Source organism: Rhinoderma darwinii, chromosome 8 (genome assembly GCF_050947455.1).
Source record: "Rhinoderma darwinii isolate aRhiDar2 chromosome 8, aRhiDar2.hap1, whole genome shotgun sequence".
Classification (NCBI taxonomy): Eukaryota; Metazoa; Chordata; class Amphibia; order Anura; family Rhinodermatidae; genus Rhinoderma; species Rhinoderma darwinii.
This window is the reverse complement of record NC_134694.1, coordinates 38,385,888-38,406,400: the sequence shown is the minus strand read 5'-3', so window position 1 is coordinate 38,406,400 and position 20,513 is coordinate 38,385,888. Positions and strand designations below refer to the sequence as shown.

The following is a 20,513-nucleotide window of genomic DNA, read 5'->3' as shown; positions in this document are numbered from 1 at the left end:
AAATGGGAAAAGGTTTTTTTTTTGAACTTTTAATTTTTTATTTTTTTTTACACAAAAAAAAACCTTTATTTAACTCATTTTTACTTTTTTTATTAGTCCCCCGAGGGGACTTCAACCAGCGATCGTTAGATCGCTTGCACGATATACTGCAATACTAATGTATTGCAGTATATCGTGATTCTGTTGCACAAAGATGGCGGACCTGGGGGTCTTCATTAGGCCCCCAGGCAGCCATAGCAACCATCGCCCCCCCCCCGCCCGTGATTGCGTTTCGGGGGGGGGGCGCGATGAGCTGTTAGAGGGGGTCGTCCCCCTCTTTCTCGCGATTTAAATGCTGCGGTTGGTATTGACCATGGCATTTAACTAGTTAAACTAGCACGATCGCGCTCGAGCGCGATGCAGCTAGTTACTCTGAAGTGTCGGCTGTAACATGCTTCCCCTTCCCGGCTATGACGTAACGGTATGTCATATGTCAGGAAGGGGTTAAAGGGGTTTTCCAGCCACTAAAATGTCCTATCCTCATTCACTTCAATGGGAGAAAAGGATTCAATACCTGTGAATCGCCACTAAATGCATGTCGACGACTCACAGTGAGCAAAAAGAAATTAAGGGTAATCAGTGCTTGTACGAGCGCTGTGGCCCCTTCAAAACAGCTGATCGGCGGGGGTCCCGAAAGTTGGAGCCCGACCCTGACCCATCAGCTATTGATGGCCTATCCTGAGGGTAGGTAGCGTTCTGTCCAGGGGTTTGGGCGATGTATCCCACCATACAGTATGCCTGTATAACCTATACCTCCAATGGAAGGAAAAAACGTGATGTGAAAGGGGCCTAAGTTGTCCATAATAAAAAGAAAAAAAAAACAGCTTGTAGGTCTCCTTCCCACGGTAGTATTTTGGTCAGTATATAGAAGCCAAAATCAGGAGTGGAAACAACACAGAGAATTAGGCTGAATTCACACGAGCTCATTACGTCCGTAATGGACGGACGTATTTCGGCCGCAAGTCCCGGACCGAACACACTGCAGGGAGCCGGGCTCCTCGCATCATAGTTATGCACTATGCTAGGAGTCCCTGCCTCGCTGCCGGACAACTGTCCCGTACTGTAATCATGTTTTCAGTATGGGACAGTTGTCCGGCAGCGAGGCAGGGACTCCTAGCATCGTACATAACTATGATGCGAGGAGCCCGCCTCCCTGCAGTGTGTTCGGTCCGGGACTTGCGGCCGAAATACGTCCGTCCATTACGGACGTAATGAGCTCGTGTGAATCCAGCCTTAGTGTAATGGAAAGATTTGTACCTCCTTCCTTGTTTTAGTCCCATTCCTCGTTTTGGCTTACAAATACTAAAGCAAAATACCGTATTTTTCAGACTATAAGACACCCAGATTTTAGACAATAGAAAATAGGAAAAAATGTCATATTTTACTTCTTTTACAAAAAAAAAAATATTGGTTTAAAAAATAATTTGTTCGGTTTCACCACATTCTGAGAGCCATAACTTATATTTTTCCATCCTCTGAGCGGTGTGAGGGCTCATTTTTTGTGGGATGAGCTGTCGTTTTTATTAGCACTATTTTTTTGGTACATACGATTTCTTTATCACTTTTTAGTCAAATAATGCAAAAGTTTGGGACTTTTACGGACGCAGCGATACCAATTTCTTTATAATTTGTTAATTTTTACATTGTGCTTGGGGAAAAATTATTTTTTTTTTTTAAACTTTTAAAACTATTTGACACTTGTGAAAATGTATCTAACTTCGTTTTCTTTTTTTACACGTTTTATTAGTTCCCCTAGGGGACTTGAACCAGCGATCATTAGATCGCAGGTACAATACACGGATGAGTTACTGAAACAGTGTAACTCGCTGAGCTATGCGGTTTCCGTAACTCCCATAGTAGTGAATGGCAGTTACAGAAGCAGTGTAGGAGGCTACGATGTTTCTGTAACTACTATTCAGTTCTATGTGTTACAGAAACAGCGTAGCTTTGCGAGTTACGCTGTTTCCGTAACTTGATCATGTAACCAGGAAGTGGCCAGGAGACAGTGGAGCCGGGTAAGATAGAACGGGGTTTAGGGGCCCCGTTCTAGAGTTAGGTATCTATCTGACGTTTATGACATATCCGGTGGATGCTAGTATTTAACTAGTTAAACGGCCAATAAGAGCACCATCGCTGTTCCTGGCCATTAGAGCAGCGTGTCAGCTCTAAAACACAGCTGACATCTGCAATGTATGGAGCGGGCTCCGCTTTAAACATCATCCCCTCCCCATGATGTGCCGGCACATCACGGGTCTGGAAGAGGTTAAGTAGGAAGCAGTCAGGGGGCTAGGTGCTGCCGGGTCCCTTGACTGCCGACTATAAGGCGCCGGGACTTTTTAGCCATATTTATTCTTGCTAAAATCTGCGTCTTATAGTCCGAAAAATACGGTACTGACCAAAAGAACTGGCGTGTGAAAGAGTGTAAGGGTATGTGCACACACAAAATAAAAAACGTCTCAAAATAAGGGGAAATAGCTCCTGATTTTCAGACGTTTTTAATCACACTCGCGTTTTTCGCTGCGTTTTTTACAGCTGTTTTTGGAGCTGTTTTTCTATAGAGTCTATGAAAAACAGCTCCAAAAATGGCTGAAGAAGTGCATTTCTTTTTCGCAGCCATTATGAAAAACGGCCGCGTAAAAAACACCCCGTCAGAACAGAACTTCTGCTTCCGATTTTTTGGCCGTTTTTCGGGACGTTTACGGCGCGAAAAACGTCCGTAAACACTCCATGCGAACATAAGAAAAAACATTGCTGAGAATTTGTATTGGAAGTGGTTTCTCTACAAAACTGCACGTAGACCCAACGTAAGGGTGTAGCTAAAGGCTCATGGCCCTCGGTGCAAAAGTCCTTCTTAGGCCCCCCCAACTTCTTCTCATGGCCGACGGTCCGCAGCTTACAGCTGCATCGCTGGGCATCCAAAGTGACCCAACGATGCAGAACTAGCAGCCAGGGGCGTCAGCCTCAAAACAAAGGTCCCCCCCAAAAAAAATTTGTGCGCGTGTATATTATGCGTGTAATATTTTTTTTTATGTGTGTCTGTGTTTTTTTACAGGTTCGGTTGTTGGACTTCGGATTTGAGGACTACTTCGATAACGGCATTTTTTTTTATTTTCAATAAAATGGTTAACAATGTTTTTTTTATTTTAATAAAATATTTTTTCTATGTATTTTTTTTAAACTTTATTACTACCGCTTTAGTAATGGCCGCTGGCTGATTGACAGTGTCCATTACTAATGTGTGGCTTAAAGGGGCCCTGTCGCCAGTTTATAAGTGCCCTATCTCCTACCTAATCTGATAGGCGCTGGAATGTAGATAACAAAAGTGGTTTTTATTTTGAAAAACTATCATTTTTAAGCAAGATATGAGCAATTTTAGATTTATGCTAATTAGTTCTTAATTACCAACTGTGCGTTTTTTAACTTTTTACCAAGTGGGCGTTGTAAAGAGAAGTGTATGACGCTGACCAATCAGTGACCAATCAGCGGCATACACTTCTCTTCATTCATGCCCAGCTCGTTTCACTGCACAGCGTAATCTCCCGAGATCACGCTGTGACGGGACTCCCTCCCACAGGTTCTTCATCGGAGCCATGAAGGACTGAACAGACATCGTCTCCAGCCGCTGCAGATTCGGATAAACGTCCTGGCACGGCTGGAGGCAATGTCTATTGACACTTCCATTGCTCCAGGGAAGGACCTGTGGGAGGAAGTCCCGTCACAGCGTGATCACGCTGTGCAGTGAAACAAGCTGGGCATGAATGAAGAGAAGTGTATGATGCTGATTGGTCAGCGTCATACACTTCTCTTTACAACTCCCACTTGGTAAGGAGTTAAAAAACGCCCACCTGGTCATTAATTAATAACTAATTAGCATAAATGTAAAATTGTTCTTAACTTGCTCAAAATAAAAAGAACTGTTATTTACATTAACCCCTTAAGGACTAAGCCTATTTTGGCCTTGTGTACACAACCGATTTTTGCAAATCTGACATGTCCGTTTATGTGGTAATAACTCCAGAATGCTTTTGTAAAGGATCTGCCAGGCACTACGTCTGTGGATACTCCCAGGATTAATCAGTCGACACCTGAGGCCAGACCTCTTAGACTGACACCGGCTCCCACCAATCAGGGTGGCAGGCTCAGGAGTGGGAGAGCCTATCGCGGCCTGGTCAGTCGGAGTTAGCTCCGCCCCCTGTCCATTTATACTTGCCGTTTTCTCTTCCTCATTGCTTGTGATTCTTCTTGGATTCCTGGCCCCACTGCTGCCTTGCTCCAGCCTGCTTCTGCCGTGCTTCTGCCTTGCTTCAGTTCCCGCTTATCCTGCTTCGCTCTGCCCCTGGCTTGCTTCCTGCTCCGTGCTCTGCGTTTGTATACTCCATTACATCCTGATCCTGACTGGCTCGTTCCCCACTCCATTTCCTCACGGTGTTCCGTGGGCTACTGCCCCTTCCCTTGCTTGTTCCCTGTTTGTATCCCCTTGCACTTAGTCAGCGTAGGGACCGCCGCCAAGTTGTACCCCGTCGCCTAGGGCGGGTCGTTGCAAGTAGGCAGGGACAGGGCGGTGGGTAGATTAGGGCTCACTTATTCCCTTCACCTCCTTCCTGCCATAACAGCTTTTGCCTATCCAAGCGATTCTGAGATTGTTTTCTCGTGACATGTTGTACTTTATGATACTGAAAAAATTTAGAGAAAAATCTGCATTTTTCTAAATTTCAATGTGTCTGCTTGTAAAACATATAGCAATACCACACAAAATAGTTACTAGTTTACATTTCCCATAGGTCTACTTTATGTTTGCATAGTTTTTTGAACATCCTTTTATTTTTCTAGGACGTTACAAGGCTTAGAACTTTAGCTGCAATTTCTCACATTTTCAAGAAAATTTCAAAAGGCACTCTCTGTCTCTCTCTCTCCTCTCTATTCTATCCCTGTCTCTCTCTCTATCATTATTATTATTTTTTTTAAAAAGAGAAGCTCCCACAAGCTTCTGTTAAAAGCAGAAGTAGGTAAACTGAGCGGCAGTGGAGGGGTTAATATCTCTGGATCTGACAGGTGAAATTCACACTGTCGCTGGGCACCTCTGATCTCTTCCCCTTCACTCTCGGACTGAAGAGATCAGACGCTGACAGCCCAGTTGCTGTTGTCATGCGCTGTAATTGGTCAGTCACAGAAGACCAATTACAGCTATCGTCGTTAGGGGACCACTATTATTGGTCCCCTGCCGTGTTACTGTGCTGATTAACTGTCATAAACAGTTGACGGCACAGTTCTGTAACCCCGTCTTTTGACAGGGTAACAGATATTAGCCAGGACGCACCGGTACGTCCTGGTGCCTTAAAGCACTTCAATGCAGGACGTACCGGTGCGTCCTGGTGCGGTAAGGGGTTAAAGCACCGATCCGATTATGTAGGAGATAGGGCACTTATAATCTGCTGACAGAGCCTCTTTAATGTTAGCCGGTGAAAAGGCTAGCATTAAACCCCAATATTACCCCGGTACCCACCACCACTAGGTGTACCGGGGGAGACGGGTGCGATCCAGCACCTGACCATCTGTAGCGAATGTCCAGTACTGGGGTGGCCGCAGGCTGGTATTATTAGACTGGGAAAGGCCAGAAACCTTGGCCTTCCCACCCTGGTAATGCTAGCCTGCTGCTGCTATGTTGCATCTGGCTTTTTTTTCCAATTATTATTATATTTTTTTTAAATGATCAGCCGGATACAACATAGCAGCAGCAGGCTAGCATTACCAGAGTGGGAAAGTTCACTGTTTTTCAGCTTTCCCAGCCTAATAATACCAACCTGAGGCTGCCCCAGCACCCGACCATCACTACAGATGGTCAGGTACTGCATCGCACCCGGCTCTTCCCAGTACCCCTGGTAGCGGTGGGTATCGAGGTAAGGGGCTAACACTAAGCCCTTCCTTAGTAATGGACATTGTCAATTAGCCAGCTTCCGTTATTAAGGCGGTTGTAATAAAATGTTTAAAAAATACGGACATAGAAAATATATTTTATTGAATAAAAAACCCCCACACAACCCTCGTTAACCAGCAAAAAAGCACAAACACAAAAAAAAACCATTAGTAACACATGTGGTAGGCTTAGATACAGGGTCCATGTGTGATACTGTCTGTTGGACCCTGTATCTGAGCCTACAATAAGGGGGACACAGAGCCGCTAGTACAGACTCTGCTCCGGGACTCTGCAATTCCCTGACATCGCTGTCCACATATGGACAGCGATATCTGGGGTTCCCCAGAGCCGGAGTCCTGTGCACAGCGCTAGTATAGGCTCTGCTCCGGGACTCTGTGGAATTCCCTGACATCGCTGTCCATATATGGACAGTGTGTCAGGGTCTTCCCCAGAGCGGAGTCCCGGGCAGAGCGCTAGTATCGGTTCTGCTCCGTGACTCTGTGGAATCTTCTGACATCGCTGTCCACATATGGACAGCAATTTCTGGGGCTTCTCCAGAGCTGGAGTCCTGGGCAGAGCGCTAGTATAGACTCTGCTCTGGGACAGCCTCTGATATCGCTGCCCATACATCGACAGTGATGTCAGGGGCTTCCCCAGAGCAGGAGTCCCAGTGATGTCAGGAGCACAGCTGGAGTCCCAGGAAGAGCCTACTAGCGCTCTGCCCGGGACTCCAGCTCTGGGGTTGCCCCTGACATCCATGTCCATATATGGACAGTGATGTCAGGAGCAGAGATGGAATCCCATGCAGAGTGCTAGAAGCGGCTCTGCTCCGGGACTCCAGCTCTGGGCAAGCCCCTGACATCACTGTCCATATATGGACACTGATGTTAATGGCTTCCCCAGAGTTCCGGCGCAAAGCCTATACTAGTGCTCTGCTCCGGGACTCCGGCTCTGGGGTTGCCCCTGATATCACATTCCGGTCCAGGAGGATCCCCTGACGTCACTGTGTACGGTGAATCCCCAGCCAAAGAGTCGGCAACGCTCTGGCTGGGGATTCCACTCCTAGAGGGAGCCCCAATGCAGCTATCTACTTGGGGCGTGTGTGGCATTATCTGCAGAGGGCACTGTGGCATTATCTACAGAGGGCACTGTGGCATTATCTGCAGAAGGCACTGTGGCATTATCTGCAGAAGGCACTGTGGCATCATCTACAGAGGGCACGGTGGCAGCATCTAGAGGGCACGGTGGCAGCATCTACAGAGGACTCTGTGGCAGCATCTACAGAGGACTCTGTGGCAGCATCTACAGAGGACTCTGTGGCAGCATCTACAGAGGACTCTGTGGCAGCATCTACAGAGGACTCTGTGGCAGCATCTACAGAGGACTCTGTGGCAGCATCTACAGAGGACTCTGTGGCAGCATCCACAGTGGACACTGTGGCAGCATCCACAGTGGACACTGTGGCAGCATCCACAGAGGGCACTGTGGCACCGTCTAAAAAAGGGGCTGCCAAATCTTGACATGTGTGTCTGCCAAACACTGCTAACTGAGCCGCCGGACTGCATTGAGCGACACAAACTGGAAAACTTGATTGTTGAAATAAGCACGTGGAGAATTCTCTCAAATTTTAAACCTAGCGGTATTATTATAGTAATGTGGTATTATTATTATAGCAATATAGTGTTATAGTAGATCAAATAACGAATTGATTAACAATAACCTTATTTTGTATCAAATTTGAATGTAATGCGGCCCGTCAACTTCCCATTTTTTCTATATTTGGCCCACTTACCCGGCCGAGTTTGAGACCCCTGGTTTAGATACAGGGCCCAGCAGACAGGATTACACCACGTGAGATCCTGTCTGATGGGCCCTGTATCTAAGCCTACCACATGGTACGGTGTGATCCTGTCTGATCGTAGCAGACCGTAAGGCTACATTCAGACGAGCGTAACTAACCTGAAAAACTGTAGTGTGGGGCGCGTTATCACAGACCCCCCCCCCCCCCTAGACTAATCTATGGAAGGAAGCATGACACGCAGTAAATGAGGACATGTCCTATTTTCTCATTGACCCTTTACACTCTCCATTGAAACAACTGTCGTGTGAACGGCCCCATTGAAGTACATGAGTCCGTGTGACAGTCGTTGTCTTAACGGTCGTCGCATGGACTACATATACGCTTGTCTGAATGAGCCCTAATACTTACCCTCCTCTTCGGCTGTGGGTGCAGCTGAGGTCCTGACGCCATACAGCGTCTCAAGGTTTTGCGCAGCGCACAGCGTTGTGACGTCATGATGCGGATAGACGTCAGGACCTCCGCTGCACTTGGGAACGAGGGGGGGTGAGTATACTGTTACTATAGTAACAGGGGCCCATGTAGTTTATTACATAGGCCCCTGTTACTAAAGTGACTCTTACAGGCGTGGTGCGGGGCGGTTGCAATTGCGAGTGTTGCATACCCTAAAGCTACGCCACCGTATCCAAATCACGGTTGAATTACGTTTTTTGCCGTGATTTTGCGCAAAACCAAAGTGATTTGACAACATAGAGAAAAACTCAATGTCTCACTGGATTTTGCTCACTACTACAACTGCACTCTCACTGGATTTTGCTCACTACTACAACTGCACTCTCACTGGATTTTGCTCACTACTACAACTGCACTCTCACTGGATTTTCTGTGAAATTGGCACTGGCCGCCTACAACAAGCTAAAAACAGCAACGCCTCAGATGGAGCGTGCAGTGTAGCCCCCCCCCCCCCAGCACTTCCTGTCATGTGACGAATCATGTGGTCCGGTTACATCCGGGTTCTGGCTCGTTCTGTGTGAGGTTGGTGTTGTGAACGTGATGGGGTTTTGTTAGTACCAGTTCTGTTGTCGGGGCTGACGGGGTTAGAATAGCAGACGTGTTAAGTCCGTGGTGCGGGAGGTAGGTGCTGGGATTGTCGTGTGGGCAGGAAAGATCGAGGGTATTAGAGTCGTAACTCCACATACTGGAAGGATGGAGCTGGGTCAGTCATGTGTTTATAAGGAAGTGTGTAGTGACTGGCAGCGTCCTGGCTTTTCATAGAACTGGCAGACATAGCAGGCGTTAATGTACGTTGTCATTTGATAACGTTTGTTTTTCTTTGTGCAGAATCTAGCTGTGTGATGCCCAGTTCAGCCATGAAGAAAAAGGTAATACATAACAGCCAGTTCACGCTGAGGATGTGTTGTAGGTGCAGGAAATCCAATAGAATGGAGTCTAGTGAGTGAATTGATTTGATATGTCTTGCTATCCTGCTAGGTGCTACTGATGGGGAAGAGCGGCTCAGGGAAGACCAGCATGAGATCCATCATCTTTGCAAATTACATTGCGCGAGACACGCGCCGTCTGGGTGCCACCAGTAAGACCTGACTCAGTGACTGGCATACATCTCCGTGCGTTGGTCTTACTGTAATTACGCCATCTTTGCTTCTTTCTCTTACAGTTGATGTTGAGCACTCTCATGTCAGATTTTTGGGGAACCTGGTACTAAACCTATGGGATTGTGGTGGGTAAGTTTCTGTTCATTAATATATACAAGTCCTTAACTTTTTGGTTCACTGATTTGTTTGTCCTTTGACATGGAGGAAAGTGTTGTACAGGATCGGGAAAATGTCAGTTTTTCCCATTTCGCCCTCAACGGCACCAGGACCATGTCAACCTCCTCCCACCATTTAGGAACGGGAAGCGGAAGCTTAAATGGACACTTATCTTTTTAAACAACTTATGCTAATATAATAGGTGGGGAGCAGTGCGAGAAACACACTGCATATAGAAGTCTATCTAGACTGAGCAGAGAGGAAACACAGGCTTCTAGTAAGAGTTATGTCACCCCAGTGCTGGATTCTCAGCTACACTGCTCACTTCTGCTGTATAATCTGCTGCAACTTCTATGTATGTGATAGATATAGACAGGAGAACAGGATTATCATCTTCTCTGTGTGCTGTGTATAGGAGACATAGTAGCAGTTAGGCTCTACCCACTAGCTCAGAGAAAACTGAGAATAAGGCCTTATTCACACTTAAGTGAAATGCTTCAGTGTGCTATCTGTTTTCTTAACAGATAGCACACTGACCCATCCATTTCTCTGGGGCCATACACACTTTGTTTTTTTAACGGAACTGTTTGGCCGTTCCGATAAAAATTTAACCAGTCCTATTCCTGTCCGTTTTTGACAGAACAGTCTCGGACATGTCATTCATTGGTCTGTTGAAACAACGAACTGCACACGGAAGCCATCCGTGTGCGGTCTGTGTTTCATGGATCTGTCATTAGCGGCCGTACGACGGGCTACCAATGTGTACATGAGGCCTAAGAGCGAGAGCCTGCAGAAGGGAAAATTGCTAAAAAAAAAGCCATATATAAAATTCATAATGGCCAAAAATAGTGTTGTTCCTCCTGTGGGCACACATATGAAGGCTTATTCTGGAAAGTTAGCTACGCTGTAAAAGGGCCTTCCGCTGTTATTTCTTTAGTGCCTTCCTGTCCCTTTCAGGTGGGGGAGTAGATCTGCTGAGGGTAGCTGGTGCTGCCATGGAGGTCTTACCTTTATAGCTGGGATGCTTGTTGCTGGATCAGCTGGTCTGGCTCCTTCCCCTCCTGTCTTTGTCTGCCAGTTGGAGGAGGAAGGATGAGGATTTAGAATGCCTGGACACCCAATGGGGTTCCTCCAGGCTGCTCTCTGCTGCCCACTAGTTTCGATTGACTTTATGCAGGGAGCCTTAGTGAGGGCTGCCTGCGTGATGTGCCTGCTATTGGCTGAAACCTGGCCCCAGGTTCAAGGTGGAAATTGCCATTTGATATGAGGTTTGGAGCTACATTGTATAAATCCCACTATTTCTATGTTGTGGTCTCTGCAAAATGTCTGAGCCAGGAGAAGTGATAGAAGTATCTTTGGGTGATGGGCCCTTAAGAAATATGCAGCAGTCTTTAAAGGCTATGTAAAGCTTTGAAAGGCATTTCATTTTTTTGAAAATTAAAAGGTCTATCCGAGGCACGCAGGAACCGCTGACACGGAACCAGTCAGATCCACGAGCTGAAGGATTCAGGTCTTAGCGAATGATACAGCTGCTCTGTAAAGCGAATACAGAGCAGCTGTATCTCAAAAAGTAAAACATTTAATAAAAACAGTGCAATTTTATGAACAAATCATACTGACCTTTTTATAAAAATAGCAAAAATACCTTTCAAAGGTTTACATAGTCTTTAATATAAGTTTCACTGACTGCGTATTTACTTGTGTGCACTTTTTTTTTTCTATAATTTGTTAGAATGATAAAGATGGTTCATATATAAGAAAATCGGTACATAAGTCGCGTCTTCATAATTGCGCCAATTGTGGTACCAAGGTTTTGGATAAAGATACAAAATTATTACGGAAATGCACTGATAACGTGGTCCATGAGCAATCCTCCTCTATTAGAAATGAAAGTCTGGATCAGACAGGAGATAAGATTGGTCATGTCATGATTTAGTGCCTGCTTTACGGGTCCATCTGTCTCCAGACGTAGGGGAAGAAAAGAGACTTGGATGAAGATCTACCTCAGACCTCATGGTAGAGACTCTGATGACTCATCTGATTCCAAATATGTTTTTTTTCTCCTGGAGTTACTTAAAGAGGCCCTGTCACCACATTATAAGCACCCTATCTTCTACATAATATGATCGGCGCTGTCATGTAGATTACGGCAGTGGTTTATTTAGAAAAAGTTTAGCTTTATGCTAATAACTTTCTTAATGCCCAAGTACATTACAGCGCCGATCACATTATGTAGAAGATAGGCCACTTATAATGTGGTGACGGAGCCTCTGTAACTGGTTGCCGACACAGGAGAAGAATGCTCGTCCTGAGCGGTGGGTACTTCGCGCATTAGGATGAGCATTCTCGTCCTGTGTGACAGCCGTCTGTGCGCGCGATCGAGAGCGGCGCAAAACAGTAATACGTGTAATACACAGCCACAGCCCCGCTCTGACAGCTGAGAGGAGAGAAACCTCTTCGCTCTGCCGTTAACCCTTTGAATGCCGCGATCAAGGCTGATCGCGGCGTTCAAGGAGAGGGGACTGCACATTGATAGTGCCACAGAAAATAACTGTGGCCATAGAAGTTATGGGCTTTGATGGCGTCAGACAGCCGAGGGTCCAATGAAGGACCCCAGGGCTGTCTGAACATATTTCCTGTTGTTAGGGCATACTGAGGTACGCCCTAACAACTGCCTGTGTACAATCAGTGCACAGGCTAATGTACTGGCATATAGATCTATGCCAGTACATTACAGTTATAAAATCAAAATGATAAATCCCTTTATGGGATTAAAAAAAAAAGTTAAATGAATGTAAAAAAATTAATGATTAAATAAAGAGTAAAAATAATACACAAGCACATTTTTTTTATAATAAATAAACTTTTTAAAATATAAGTCCCAAAACATGAACTAATATAGACATATTTGGTATTGCCACGACCATAACAACCTGTACAACAAATATGTAACATTAATTATGATCGGTGTATGGTGTAAAAAAAATAAAATTAGAACTGCTGCGGAACTGCTTTTTTATTCTGCATATTTGCCAAAATAAAAATTTATAGAAATGAAATAATGTATTTGTACCAAACAATGGTACCTACATAAAGTACAACTCGTCCCGCAAAAAACAAAGTCTCATACAACTACGTCGTACAAAAAATAAGTTATGAGCGTCGGGATGCAAAGAGGGAAATGTAAAAAAACCGACAGGCGGTTATAAAATATATATACATAAATGCACACTAGAAAATGGCGACCGTACTCTGCGAACACTAATGCCACTAAATATAAATAAATATGCATTACTGCTAAATCTATAAATCTACTTACAATAGGGAGGTTCTTAGCGCACATTTTGATCAAATTGTGTGAGCCCACCTGCCTTGACAAGGCGACCTCCTATGAGGTGGGAACCTACGCTGCACATACACCCAGAACTGGGCCTAAGCCTACATGGGGATGGTAGGAGCCAGCATTAAACTAATTAAAATCACCCAGGGAAGAAAGGGAGGAGTGCAACATCAAAAATGGATGCAGTTACTAACCCCATATATATGAATCACACAAACACAAAAATGTGAACAGCACATTCCAGGAAAATGAAACAAAACAATATATCTTTCATTATTTATATATATATATATATATATATATATATTGTAGTTTTAGGCCCCATGAACACAGCTGTAATTTTGATCCGCAATTACGGACCATAATTGCGGATTAAAGTACAGACACATTCATTTCTATTGCCCACGGACGCCTTCCTGTATATTTACGTGAAGGTGTCCGGGACGTATAAATGACCCGCAAAAAAAAGGACATGTTCTATTTTTTTTATTTTACGGACCGTGCTCCTAATTTTACAGTCATCAAATTCGAGTGTCTGTCTGCGGCCGGCCGTGCCTGTAATCACCGGCCGTGATGACAGGCATGGCCGTGTGCAGGGGGCCTTGGGCTGGGGCTACAGGGCGACTTTGGCCATGACACTGGTTGCATACACAAACTTTGGAACCAGCTTTGGAAAATTTGCTCTCCAAAAGCCAGTTTGCGCATCATTCATTGTAAGCTCCGTCTTGTGCCCAACATGCATGAAATGTGCACATATTTGGTTTGTTGAAGTCGGCAAATATTTTTTATTTTCCTTATACATTTTTTTGCGTAAAATATCTTTTTTTTTTTTCTCTACAAAATATGGAAGCCCAACATGGTCTGAAAAAAACAATACTGAATACATGTAGGTTGGAATAGTAATAGAAGAACAATTCGCTTTTAAATTGGCACATGGCTAAGGCTCTATGCACACGACCATGCCTGTAATTACGACCCATTATAAAGTATGGGAGCACGGTCCGTAAAAAAAATTACAAAATAGGACATGTCCTATTCTTTTCGTCAAGTTTCTACGGCACGGGCAGCTTCCCGTAATTATGTCCGTCGGCCATAGAAACGAATGGGCCTGTAATTACGGAGCATAATTACATGTTACTTTATGGTTGTGTGCATGGGGCCTTATACTTGAAAATAGGCCTGGTCAGGAAGTGGTTAAGAAAAACGTTTTTTAGATCTTGGAAAACCCCATTAAAGTAGATGTGCGTAGAAAACTGTTAATGACTGTTCAATAGTTTTAACCCGCAGCACCTTCCATACAAAAAAACGCACCACATTGTGGTGTGTTTTTTCTCATGGAATTTCCGCTTCGGAAAGCAGCGTTGTTAAAAGTTTATGCTTACCCCCTCCCTTTTCTCTGCACGTAGTTCGGCCTCCTACGATGACTTTGCAGGCCATGTGATTCTGCAGCCTGTGACTGGCTGCAGCGGTCACATAGGATGAACGTCAACCCAGGGGGCCGGACTGCAGGAAAAAGGAGGGCTATCTGTCTAAAGTATGACTTTTTTTTCTGGAGTTGCGATTCTGCCACAAACACAAATTTTTATTTTATTTTTTTTTAACACAGAAAAGGTCCTGTACTCCTATACTTTTTTTGATCACTGTAAAAAAAAAAAAACTGATGACTTCGGCTTCGTTCACATATCAGTTAGGGCTCTATTCTGACGTACCGTCTGAGCTTTCCGTCAGAATGGAGCCCTGACTGAAACAAACGGAAACCGTAGGTTTCTGTTTCCTTCACCATTGATTTCAATGGTGACGGATCCGGTGCCAATGGTTTCCGTTTGTCTCAGTTGTGCAGGGGTTCCATCGTTTGGACAGAATCAATACCATAGTCGACTACGCTATTGATTCCGTAAAAATGACATAACCCCTGCACAACGGAGACAAACGGAAACCATTGGCATCGGAACAGTCACCATTGAAATCAATGGTGATGGGAACCTATGGTTTGTGTCAGTCAGGGCTCCGTTCCGATGGAGATGTGAACGCAGCATAACATTACGAATGCAATTAAAAATACCATTGATTTCAATGGGATTTTTAACTGATCCGGTTTTATCTTTCTGATCTAAAAACAGATCAGAGTAACGTATTCTACAACACAAGTTTAAATGTAGCCTAAGCGATCAAAGGACGTGCTGTTCAAGTCCTCTTATGAGACTAATACATTTTGTAATTAAAAAAAAAAATTGTTTGGTAGTATAAAAAAAATATATATATTCAAGTAAAGAAAGACGCAATCGCTTTTTTTCCCCAGGAAAAAAATAACGAATGGAAAAAAACTATAACAAATTGGTAACCATTTATTACGACCTGTACTATGAAACAATCAAGTTTTTTTGTTTTCTCCCCACACTGAACACTGTAAGGCTATGTTCACACGGGGTATTTTGCCGAGTTTTTGACGCAGAAACCGCATCGCAAAACTCGGCAAAAACGGCCCGAGAACGCCTCCCATTGATTTCAATGGGAGGCGTCGGCGTCTTTTTCCCGCGAGCAGTAAAACTGCCTCGCGGGAAAAAGAAGCGACATGCCCTATCTTCGGGCGCTTCCGCCTCTGACCTCCCATTGACTTCAATGGGAGGCAGGAGAAAGCGTATTTCTCGCTGTTTTATGCCCGCGGCGCTCAATGGCCGCGGGCGAAAAACGGCGCGATAATCGGCGTGCAGGGAGAGGAATATCTGGCTCAAAGTTCCAAACTGAATTTTGAGGCAGATATTCCTCCCCCAAAATACTCCGTGTGAACATAGCCTAAGAAAGGGCAGAATTGCTATCTTCTTTGGTCTTTTTTTTCTTATTTTATTCCGCCTCACATCGAAAACAAAATAAAGTGATCGAAGAGTCTTATGTACCCCAAAACCGTAGCAATGATCCTGCAAGAAACAGCCCTCATACAGCTCAGTCATCAGAAAATTAGAACTGTTATGAGTCGTGGAAAGAGGCGATATGGGGAACTGGGTATCGTCAAAATCGTACTGACCTGCAGAATATAGTTAGTGTCATTTATACCGCATGGGGTAATAAGAAAAGCTTCCCAAAGTACCCCAAAATCGTGCCATTTATTACTACAACTTGTCCCGCAAAAAAACAAGCCGGCTATGTTGATTGTAAATAAATGCGACGAGGGAAAAATTAAAAGAAAAACAACAAACCGCTGGTATTCTGAGGGCTAAACTAGCTGCGTCCTTAAATGGACACAAACTTTTAAAGCAACTTATGCTAATCTTATGGTATACCTGATATATATTTACTTTTAAAATTTTCGTTTTATCCATTCAAATTTCTTTGAAGTTACTGCCACTAGATGTCTCCCTTTTTGTAAAATGCTGTCCACCTGTGTTGTCAAGCAAAATCAGTCTCTAGTTACAGAGCAGAGGAGTCTGCTCACTGCCTGGCAATAGAAGGCTATGGAGGGGGGAGCAGAGAAAGGAGACTAGACATGCTGCCCATAGAAGTCTGTGGAGGGGGAGCAAGCGTGAGAAAGATACACAAATACATGCTGCAGCTTTCTGGTAAGGCTATATTCACACGACCGTGAACAATAACAGCCTTTCAAAACGGATCAACCTTTTTCATGGCTGTTTTGCATGTGTGTGTCTCCAAATTTTCATTAATTTCCTGACCGTTTCCGTCTGACCGTTTTTAATGGCCGTTTGCCACCCAGTTCTCATGGCCGTTAAAAAAACTGATGAATTTCATCAGCCAGGGTTTTCCTTTTTTTTTTTTTTGCTCCCAACCCCTGAAAACTCCACAGTTCCCATGTAGATAGCGCAATGTAATCCCCGGCCGGCGCGTTGTCGCCCGCCAACGCTCTGCACACTTTGCGTTACAAAGCCCCGTAACGTTACTGTCCACATATTGACAGTGACGTCAAGGGCTTTCCCAAGACAGGAGTACCCGGCCAGTCCTCCATAGGCATCCAAACGCCTGAACCATTAGAATCCAAATTTGGCACATAGGTACATGGTGTCCGGGAAGGTTTTCGCAAATGTCCCAACCTTGCCGTTCTCTGTTATCAGCCATTATCACATGATCACGATCCAATACTATAAAAGCGAATTTTTTTTATCTGGCAGTAGCGGGTAGTATTCCTAGATGGTAAGGTACAGGGGAGTGGTTACCCATTGCAAACAGATTACTGATGGCCAGGACGAAAGCTATATTACTAACTGCAGAGACTCCTCTTGCCCAACTGCAAGCTGATCAAATTCGTCATACTGCTGCTTGAGCTGCTGAAACTACAGAGGTGGCTCTCAGAAGTGCAGAGACTCCTGTCCGAACACAGACCAGAAAGCAAACTGATCGAGCGCATCATGTTCAGCGTGCTAATGAGTGGGCTTTCATGCATGATGCTGGTTTCAATTCTGATCCAACCATAGTCTATGGGCAACTGGTAATAAAACTGGCAATGTTAATCAACAGGCTCTGTCACAATCTTATGACACCATTTCCTACCAGTTTAGCTGTTAGGTATTTAGGAAGTTAAAATTGAAATAAACCGTGTGAAACTGCCAGGTTATATAGGGCTACTAGTGATTTTCCCAGAAACCAAGAAAATATGAGGGCGTGGATTAGCCTCTTGGGCACCCTTGGGACAAATCCAATGAACACACAAGCAGACAGACCGACACGTTATACCTGGGCAGCGCTGGGTACTTTTTCTATTATCCAATAAAGTCCAAGTGCAGGGTTCCTTTTTGGAGGCATGACTGGTATGAAAGGATTTCAATTTATGAGTGCTCCAATCCAGTATGGGTACAGTGTGTTTACAGCGAGTAACACGATGAGTAAAGAAAAATGTCTTGGTTGTTATGGAAACCTGTTCTAAAGCGGAGTGAGGCTAAGAATAAAGGACCTGCGAGCTTCTATTGGTTAATATAGGTCATCTGATGTGATATGGAGGAAGGTCCTTGATTTGGAAGCCAGTGGTGCCATATATTTTGTGACTATGTCGAACGGTAGGTCCCAGAGAGCTGAAACCCGGTCTAAACCTTCGGAAGCGCGTGATTTACTTATGGCCGTGTATAAAGAACAGACAACAGAAATTCATTTTTGTATACAGTTGGGTCGGAATTATTTGGGCAGTCACACAATCGTCATGATTTGGGCTCTGCAATGCCACCACATTGGATTTGAAATGAAACAACTGAGATGCAATTGAAGTGTAGACTTTCAGGTTTAATTCAAGGGGTTGAACAAAAATATCCTGTGAAACGTTTAGGAATTGCAACCATTTTTCTACACAACCTCCTCATTTCAGGGGCTCAAAAGTAATTGGACAAATAACATTACCATAAATAAAATGTCTTTCTTTTTTTAATACTTTGTAGGGAATCCTTTGCAGGCAATGACTGCCTGAAGTCTGGAACCCATGGACTTCCCCAAACGCTGGGTTTCCTCCTTTGTGATGCCTTGCCCGGCCTTTACTGCAGCTGTCTTCAGTTGTTGCTTGTTTGGGGGTCTTTCTGCCTTAAGTTTTGTCTTAAGCAAGTGAAATGCATGCTCGATCGGGTTGAGATCTGGTGATTGACTTGGCCATTGCAGAATATTCCACTTCTTTGCCTTAAACTCCTGGGATAATTTCAAAGTATGTTTTGGGTCATTGTCCATCTGTACTGTGAAGCGATGTCCATTCAACCTTGCTGCATTTGGATGAATCTGAGCAGAAAGTATATCCCTGAAAACGTCAGAATTCATCCGGCTGCTTCTGTCTTCAGTCACATCATCAATAAACACTAGGGACCCAGTGCCTTTGGCAGCTATGCATGCCCATGCCATCACACTGCCTCCACCATGTTTTACAGAGGGTGTGGTGTGCTTTGCATCCTAAGCCGTTCCAAGCCTTCTCCATACTTTCTTCCTCCCATCATTCTGGTACAGGTTGATCTTAGTTTCGTGCTGTTCCAGTGTCACGAAGGGTCTGTGGATCCACTGGCCCGTACCGCCTTGACGGTATGGTAGCTGGCCAACAGGGCGCAGGTCAATGTCTATAGTTCGTATAGGGTACCCGTGGCCGCGCTGACAGTAGCAAGGCAGGCTCTGCTGGAACTAGGAGCAGGCAGACGTCAGGCATGGAACGGCACGACTTTGGCTCAGCACAGCACTCGACCAGGATAGTGCAGAATGGAAGGAACAGGAACACACTAGGAGGCCATCACATAGACAAACTTAGGAAACAACAACAACGCTCAGGCATCAAAGCAGTGGGCTGGACCCCTCTTATAGTCCAGGGTACTCACGGCCTGATGTTCATCAAAGTCACCCTACGGGATCCGGCTGAGGTGAGTGGAAGCGAGCCCTGGCGTCTCTTGAGGAGGAGGCTGGGGCCAGCGCTTGCCGACTCGTGGCTGCAGCTGTTGGGGAGAATGGAGCTGACAGCCTGCAGCCACGGACATGACATCCAGAACTGGTATGGATTCTTTACTTGTTGTTTGGCAAAGTCTAATCTGGCGCCTCTATTTTTGAGGCTGATTAATGGTTTGCACCTTCTGGTGAACTCTATTTGCTCTCATGAAGTCTTCACTTTATGTTAGACTTACATACTGATACACCTACTTCCAGGAGAGTGTTCTTAACTTGGGTAGATGTTGTGAAGGGGTTTTTCTTCACCATGGAAAGGTTTCTGCGATCATCCACCACTGTTGTCTTCCTTGGACGTCCAGGCCTTTTGAAGTTCACAAGATCATCAATGCGTGTGTTTTTTGTTTGTTTTTTTTTTAAAGAATGTACCAAACTGTTGATTTGGAAACTCCTAACATTTGTACTATCTCTCTGATGGATTTCTTAATTTTTTATTTTTTTTCAGCATAACGATGGTCTGTTTCACTTGCATTGAGAGCTCCCTTGACCTCATGTTGTGGGTTCACAGCAACAGCTTCCAAATGCAAATGCCACACCTGGAATCAACTACAGACATTTTACCTGCTAATTGCTGATGGTTTTACGAGGGAATAGCCCATGCAGCCCATTAAATAGTTTTTAAAATAATTGTCCAATTACCTTTGGTCCCTTGAAAAAGAGGCAGCTACATATTAAAGAGCTGTAATTCCTAAACCCTTCCTCAAATTAGGATATGAATACCCTCAAATTAAAGAGGAGTCTGCACTTTAAGCCCATATTGGTTATATAACTGTATATTCAATATGTTTTGGTAAACCGCTAAAATGCCAAAACTTGTGTCACTGTCCAAATAATTCTAGACCTAACTGTATATAGAGATGAATACAGGAGAGCCTGAAAATTCAGGATACAAGTCATATAAGGGTCAGAAATCCTGTTAATACACAGGTACACACATATGACCGCTTATTCTGATAAGTTATGTACGATTTAAGGGGTTAAGAGCTAGCGGTTTTAATTTAAAAAAAAAATCAAAACTTAGGCCTCATTCACACGACAGTGAAAAACGGCCATGTGATGGCCGTCCTTTTAACGGCTTTCACATGGCCGTTTTCAGAACAATGATATTCTATGGGTGCATACACACGGCCGTTTTTTTAACGGCCCGTGAATAATGGCCGTCAAAAAATAGGACATGTCCTATTTTTGGCAGTTTTAACGGCCTGACGGCCCCCATAGAAGTCAATGGATCCGTTTTTAACGGCTGTCAAT

The 20,513-nt window shown here is 44.5% G+C and overlaps 1 protein-coding gene across 1 annotated transcript in view; it reads left to right on the top strand.

Moving 5' to 3' along the window:
- Nucleotides 1-8,947: 8,947 nt before the first annotated feature.
- LOC142658659 (ras-related GTP-binding protein A) overlaps nt 8,948-20,513 on the top strand; it is a 38,694-nt gene continuing 27,128 nt past the window's right edge. Inside the window, exons 1-4 of the mRNA XM_075834251.1 lie at nt 8,948-8,967; nt 9,093-9,133; nt 9,243-9,342; nt 9,427-9,493. Of these exons, the coding sequence (XP_075690366.1) occupies nt 8,958-8,967; nt 9,093-9,133; nt 9,243-9,342; nt 9,427-9,493 (218 nt within the window). The 5' untranslated portion in view covers nt 8,948-8,957. The remainder of the gene's footprint in view (nt 8,968-9,092; nt 9,134-9,242; nt 9,343-9,426; nt 9,494-20,513) is intronic.